The sequence below is a fragment of the Sardina pilchardus genome, chromosome 16, assembly GCF_963854185.1.
Source record: "Sardina pilchardus chromosome 16, fSarPil1.1, whole genome shotgun sequence".
Classification (NCBI taxonomy): domain Eukaryota; kingdom Metazoa; phylum Chordata; class Actinopteri; order Clupeiformes; family Clupeidae; genus Sardina; species Sardina pilchardus.
In genome coordinates this window covers 1864573-1872151 of record NC_085009.1, presented here as the reverse complement: position 1 = coordinate 1872151, position 7579 = coordinate 1864573, and the positions used below count along the sequence as shown (strand labels likewise).

General features: G+C 49.6%; 1 protein-coding gene across 1 annotated transcript; it reads left to right on the top strand.

Moving 5' to 3' along the window:
* The first annotated feature begins 681 nt into the window (after positions 1-681).
* On the top strand, positions 682-7547 carry zfta (zinc finger translocation associated). The gene is made up of 5 exons (XM_062516941.1): positions 682-1134; positions 1742-2335; positions 2756-3112; positions 3649-4248; positions 4596-7547. Exons 1-5 carry the CDS (start codon positions 1005-1007, stop codon positions 5132-5134), a joined length of 2220 nt encoding a protein of 739 aa, XP_062372925.1. The 5' UTR covers positions 682-1004; the 3' UTR covers positions 5135-7547.
* The last annotated feature ends 32 nt before the right edge of the window (positions 7548-7579 follow it).

The window sequence follows — 7579 nt, the reverse complement described above, 5'->3', positions numbered from 1 at the left end:
ATAAAATAAGAAACTTGTTGAAAGACAGTGCTAATTGTTTGTTATGGCACATGATTGTTTTTAAAATGTAAAAATAAAGTATAGCCTACCAACCACTTGATAGGCTGTCCATAACAACTCATCTTGAATATTAAGGCAGTAATTCACAAATTGGGTTAAATGCAGAGACCGAATTTCCCTCATGGGATAAAAAAAGTATACTATTTGAAGGAAATATTCCAATAACTTGTTTTTCAACTAGGCCCATCAGGCATATTATTAGATTGAAGATTCAAGCCCAATTTGGAAGCTGTTTTTTTTTTGTAAAAAAAAATACAAATAGAAAATGTATATTTTTCTTGGCTAGACTATACAGCCTTTTAAAAAAAACATTTCACATTTGACATCCCTACAAAACCTGAAGAGGTGTTAGGATTATGGGGAATGGACAACATTTTTGAAATTTCTGAAAAATGTTAAAATGATGTGAAATGTGGACGTTGTTTAACTGTAATTGGTAGATTTGGCAGTGTAAGAGTGTGGCCCAGGTCGAAGTCCTCAGGGAGACTGGCCCGGACCTCCATAGACAGCCTGTCTGAAAACTACTGGCCCCCGGATACGCGTGTCGCTGCGTGAAAGCCGCTACTGTCTCTTTAAATTTACCCAGGAGCCCCTTAAGGAGCCCCAGGGGCCCCTAGCTCGGCTCCCCACCCTGAAGACAAGCTGAGTCTCAAAATACGTCCAGGAGGCCGTTACAAAACCGACCGACCAAAATCTGACAGGCCCGTTCGGCGATTCCTCACATGGATTTATGACCGACACAGTGTGGTATCGATGCATAAAAAGTTAAGTTGACTCGCGCACTGAGGGGCACCGCACAACACTGCACTTACAGGAATGGGTGCGTGCGTGTTTCAGATAGCTCACTAAAGCGCCTGCCGAATGACTCTAAAAACACCTCCGTCCGTGGCACTGCTACAGAGACGACGTAGGAACCTCTTTATACACAACGACGTTACATAGGTATGGAAAAACAGGAACCGAAGGAGCCCGAGGTCCAACCGTGCGCTGAGCAGACAGATTGCCTCTCATTAATAATAAGCGGCGAGGAGGAGACGATAGAAGACCCGACGGACTTTGGAGTTCCTTTGGGAGGTAAAGATTGAACCTTTAAAATTTGGATTTCACCCTTTCGCCTGGTCTCCGACCTCAGTCGGTGTTAATCCGTGTGACGGACAATACAGTTGGGCAGCATGGCCCCTCGTTCCACGGGCTCCACTATAAACAAAGGCATAATACCATGCTGGCTGCGTACTGTGATGCGCAGTCGCCACCCAGTGGAAAGCAGCAGTGCATCAAATGGAGTCGCCGCCCCCCCGCGTTGAGAGCTTGTGGTGCTTTGCGGAAATGAAAAACTCCGTGTGTGACCGTCGCCACCCCTGAGTGAAATACACACATTATCGCCACAGATTAGAGATATTTTACCAACCGTTGCGCTAATAGCTCTAATTTGAAATTATATTGATAATGAAACGAGCTTTCTGTCAATGCTTTATGTAAAGGGGTGTAATAGAATTTGTGGAAACCTATGCTAGGATAGAATGGAAACATACGTTTATCTAATACTTTCTCCCATAAAAAAACATGCTTCAGTAGGATTTTAAAATAGCTGTGTGTAGGTGTGCAGTCATACTACATGATTCACTACATCTGATGAAGGGAGGAATCAACCCATCTCCCCATTGTCTTGTTCTGTGCTTAGGTGAGGATGGCATCACTAACGGCCACAGTCGAGGGGAGGAGGACGAGGAGACCGGGATCCCCTCAGTTTCAGCGCACACATCCTACTGGAGTGTCAGCGAAGACCCCGATGCCCCTTTCCTCCTGTCCCCCATGCCTGGCCCCTCTCAGCTCAGATCCCCATCATCACCGCTGGCCTCGCCGCCGCTGCCGCCTCCGGCCCGACCCGAACGGGCCTCACGCCCAGGCCTGAGCCGCATCCCTGGCCGCGACCACCGGCGCTACTACCACGAGTACTGGCGCAGCGAGTACCTGATGGACTTCGACCCGCGGCGGCACGGCATGATCTGCATGGTGTGCGGCAGCTCGTTGGCCACCCTTAAACTGAGCACCATCAAGCGACACATCCGGCAGAAGCACCCGGACTCGCTGCTCTGGAGCGCCGCCGACAAGGAGCTCATCCGGCAGGGCTGGGAGAGCCACCTTGGCCTGGAGGCCAGACAGAGGCCCTTCGGATCGGGTGGAGGAGAGGACGATGAAGATGGAGATGGAGGAGAGGGCGCAGTGACGATAGCAGCGGCTGAGGAGATGCTGGACTGTGCCCGGCGCTCTGCAGGTGAACGAGTGCACCATACACTCGTAAAACGAATGTGTTGAAAACAACATATTTTGCGTTGTTTTTAACACATGTCTATGTCCAGATAGGGACAACACAGTTTGTGTTGTTTCGTTTTTTATTTGTTACACAATATGTGTTGAAAATAACATCAGTTGCATTTTGTGTTTTTAACACATCACTCTGTCCAGATATAGGTACAAACACATTCGTTTTAAGAGTGTGTCTGTGTGTATTGAACTGGTGCAAGCTAGCATTGTTCCACCAATGCTTGAAGTGTGAGAGAAGGGTGTGTCGGACCCACTTTTGTCTGTCTGTGATCTTATGAAGACATCTTACAGACTTGCAATATCAGAGGGACTATTTTTTTTAATATATATATATGAATTAAATTCCAACAAGTGACGCTTTTCTCCCCAGGTAAAGCTGCCGTTGTGACCCCTAAACGGACGCCGCCGTCAGGCAGCAGCAGCTGCAGCGCGGTGGCCCCCGCCTCTCCCCCCTCCTGCGGCCCGGCCGGCGAGGACTTCCAGATGCCCTCGGCCCAGACGCTGGAGCGCTACCTGAACGACTCGCTGCACGCCTGGTTCCGGCAGGAGTTCCTGATGGAGTACCAGGCGGAGGCGGGCCGGCTGGTGTGCATGGTGTGCGGCAGCGCGCTGCCCTCGCTCCACCTGGAGCACATCAAGAGCCACGTGCTGGAGCTCCACCCCAACTCACTGGTGTACAGCTCCGAGGAGAAGCACTGCATCCTGCAGAGCTGGGCACAGACCCACGGTGAGCAGGGCTCTGTGTGTGTGTGTGTGTGTGTGTGTGTGTGTGTGTGTGTGTGTGTGTGTGTGTGTGTGTGTTGTGTGTGTGTGTGTGTGTGTGTGTGAAACAGTGAGTGTGTATCTGAAAGTTCGTGTGACTTTTGTTTGTAAGCGTAGACTATAAGGGATAGTGTGTGCTGGGGGCTCCAGGACTACTGATGAAGTTGTTCATAATAGTTGTTGACTAGTCGCGATATACTTGGTCCAGTACAGTGCTGTTGCTGCTTTACTGCTAGGAGTGTCTAGCCCATTTAGCCCTCGATTAGTTGTCCACGATTAGTTGGCTTCAGTCTACAGGGCTGAGTAGTGACTGAGTAACTACCTGTGTGTGTGTGTGTGTGTGTGTGTGTGTGTGTGTGTGTTTGTGTGTGAGACTGGGCTATACACTGGCCCACACTGTGGTTTCTGGCGTACTGTATGTGTGGCTGCTACTCTTGTTCTGTCCATTCCTGCCCTGTCTCCATCTTGTTAACACCACCCTCACCCTCCCGCTCCCATCAGAATCAGAGTCCAGCCCACTGCCAGATTTTTTCAAGATGGAGTCCGACGCCAAAGACCCCACCGACTCCGCTCCCCCCGTAGACCCGGCCGGCGGCTGCATGGACTTCCTCCCGCAGGACGTCCTCCTCACGCCCCTCCCCGCCGACCCCACACCTCACCAGGTGGACAACAACAACAACAACAACAACAGCAGCAGCAGCAGCAGCAGCAGCAGCAGCCACAACAGCAACAGCAACATGTCCTCCCCATCTCCCTCTCTCCCTCCACCTCCACCTCCACCTCCAGCTCCACCCCCGCCCCCGCCCCTGCACCACCCTCCTCTGCGCTCCCCGGCCCGTAAGCGGCGTCTGCGGGACGGCTTCCCGTGGCGCCTGCGGCTGGACTACATGGTGGCGTACGGGCCGCAGGGCGCCGGCTGCTACTGCATGGTGTGCTGGCAGGCGCTGCCCGCCGCCAAGGTCAGCGGCTTCCGCCAGCACATCCAGGAGAGCCACCCGGAGACCACGCGCCTCAGCCGCCGCGAGAGGGAGCAGGTGGCCGACGCCTGGGTGCGCGACGCGCCCTCGGGAGGGTCCAGCGGAGACCGGACGGATGGAACAGGTGAGGGGGACTTGTGAGGCGAGGGATGCAAGATTTAGCTTAGCTCCAGCTAGCGCCAACACTGTGCACGGGCTTGTTAGAGAGTTCAAGAGGGGGAAGAGGCCTTTCAGTCTTACAGAAATTAGAATTAGAAGCTCTTAAATATATCTCCATATGACTGGAATTCAGTACAGCACTATGGAGTTTGTGTGCATTTGTAGAACAGTAGTATGCCAGTCTTGTAAGTCTTGTACATTTTTATTCTGAGTGTTTAGAGTTTAAATGGGACCTCTCACCCATAGAGTTTGTCTTGGCCTGTTATCCTGAATATTTGCTCTCTTGTCCTTCTCTACTGGCTGTGTCCATAGCTGGGTCTCCAGCAGACAGCGTCACCCTGCCCATATCAGATGGAGTGGACAGCCAGACGTCTCCCAAGAAGAGCAGTGGACAGACCAAATCAAAGCATCAGGACCCCATCAGCTCTAAGGGCTCATCCAAAAACGGGCCTGGCTCCAGTGACCCGGCGCTGGCCTCCCCCTCCTCCTCGTCGGGGCGCCACCACGGGCACTACCCGGGCAAAGACCAGCGGCGGAACTACCAGTCGCGCTGGCGCAGCGAGTACCTGATGGACTACGACGGGCGGCGGCACGGGCTCATCTGCATGGTGTGCGGCGCCACGCTGGCCACGCTCAAGGTGAGCACCATCAAGCGCCACATCCAGCAGGTGCACCCGGCCTCGCTGGCGTACGGGCCGGAGGAGCGACAGCGCGCCCTGCAGGCCTACGGGCACACCGCGCCACCACCGCCACCGCCACCGCCGCTCCACTACGCGCCGCACAGCGCCGACGACGACGACTGCTTCTCCGCTCAGGACCACGAGGCCGCCTCCGGCCTGTTCGTCACTTAACCCCCCGGGGGGAAAAAGAGAGAGAGAAAGGGGGGAGGAGGAGGAGAATGTGTTTACACTGAGGACGATAGGTTTCATTCTCACGGTTTCTCTCTTTTCTTTCACTTTTTTCCTCCCTGTGTGGAGAAGGGTGACCGTAGCGTGTGGCCAGTGATGTTCTGCTCATCACTGAACGGAAAGAAAGAAAGAGCGATAGAAAAAAGAGGAGGATGTGTGTTGCTCTGGTGCTCCTTCACACACTCTTCCTCTTTGACTTTGACTTTGTCCTTTTGTTTCACTTGTTTTCTCAGGAAATGGGAATGAAAGGCTGATATTTCCAAGGCTGTTGCAAAATGCTTTAGTGATATTTTTTTTTCTGTAGAGCACTTTTTTACCCCCTTAACACATGCACGTTACAATGGAGCAATTGTGAAGCGAAACTTTACATGATAGATACCACTTAAATTACAAATACATCCTTTATGATCTTGTGATCCTTCAAAGGAGATCTTATTTGTAAATGTGCTGTTTGATCAACTATTTCCTTCCCCAACTAACTGAGCTAAATTTAAGAACATTTTGCATGAAAGTGGCATTGGACAACCACGTCTACTTAAAAAAAAAAATAGTACTTTTTTGTTATCAAAAATTTTGATTTGGACTGCACTTTCTTATTATCCTCAGTGTAAAGAAAATTACACAGAGGGGAAAAAAACTTTCCATGCATTGGACATATAGGTATGATTTTTTTACAAGCACTTTTATGCAATGCTATTTGTACACCAACAAGGTTTGTAAAAAAAAAGCCCTTTTTTGTACGGACACTCAGTGGAGAGTGTGTGCGTGTGTGTGTGTGAGTGTGTATGTATGTGGATACAAAGATTACACTACATATTCCATTTTGCATGGAGGTCATTGGTCATGCATGGTTTATGGAAAGCATGTTTCTTATCTGTCAGAGCCAAGGTTGCCTGGGGCTGGTCTCTAAAGCTGGCATCCAAGGTGGCACTAAATAGCACACAAATGCCTTCATGAAGGTGATCATCTGTGTGAAAGCATTGGCTAAATTATGGGCTATAAAACATGTTTCTTATTCTTCCTTGTGTTGTTTCACATTCCATGCAGTTCATATGACCTTGAGAGGGCATGTAGAACAGTTTGGAATAGGCCGGTAAGTTCTAATGGATCTGAAGAATGTGACCTATGTCTTAAGACACTGGTTAGTGGGTCATTTGGGCCTCTTGAAGAGCTAAGGTAGCCATTACGTTTTATAGGTGTTGGTTAAGCACACCGCACATCTTGTGGCTTGATTCCACGGTACTGTATCTGTATCTGAGAGTTATGGCACCAAATTGAGATTTGTGGGAGTGTCTCTCGGTCAGTTCCCCTGTTCTGAGTGTACTTCAGGTTACTGCACTGGCCGCGGGTTACTCACGGCCCAAAGATGACCGCAGGTAAGAGTGAGCTGTAGTGAGCTGTAGAGTCGAGGTTTCCAAAAATTCCTAACAGGGCTTTTCGAGGCAGATTAGGTAAACAGCACAACCTGAAGCCCCAAGGTGGAATTGATGGGTTACATCAGCTGACACAAAACTGGAGCAGGGCCGACCCAACCCACATCAAGATTTTAGTATCTCCAGAACCTTGCATTTGTACAGTACCATTCCAGAACCCAATCCTTTGTTTCAGATTATTTGGCCCATGTGGTTGTGGGGCAACGTCAACCACAACTCACCAGTTCAGAGGATGAAACGGCAACATTTCATGAAGGTATGAATCTTACCGCTCTCAGTGAGCTGTGCTGTATGTCTGAAATTCACCTCCTGGTCTGTGACCACTTCTTAATTGGAAGGGGGTAGCCGACTACATTGATGGCTTAGACAGCTGGGAAAGTTTTTTCACTGACTGAACAAGGGCAAAGCTTTTTCATATCTGGAAAAAGTGACACGTTATCTCAAAGGGTGTTTTCGCCCATGATAATCGTTTATGGACTTCAACCTAACGTGTAATTCATTTGTTCCAAGTGTTCACAGCACGTTTCTGTAAAAGCTGTGAGGCATTCGTTTTGGCCCACATACACAAACTGCAGAGATGACGTGTGAATCAAACACATGGCATTGCCAGTTTGTAAGTCCTAACCATGTATGCTTTACAACGGGTCCCTCAAGAAAAATAACACTGTACATTTTATATGGAGGGTCCTGGAGGAATGTTATAAGCAAACAGGGGAATCCAAAAAAATGATTTACTGAATTAATATATGTGACACACCAGACTTCATCTTTGGTAGAGATAGAAATGGCATTTTGTTATGTTCTTATTTTCCCTTGCTTTTCACATTTTTTGCGACATCACATCTGTATCCCTGGTGAGGAGGGCTGGATGTTTTTGCTACGTGCTTTCTGAGCATCTGCCTGACCTTGTAATAAAAAACCACATGGACAAAAATGGAATGTTGGTGGGGTTCTT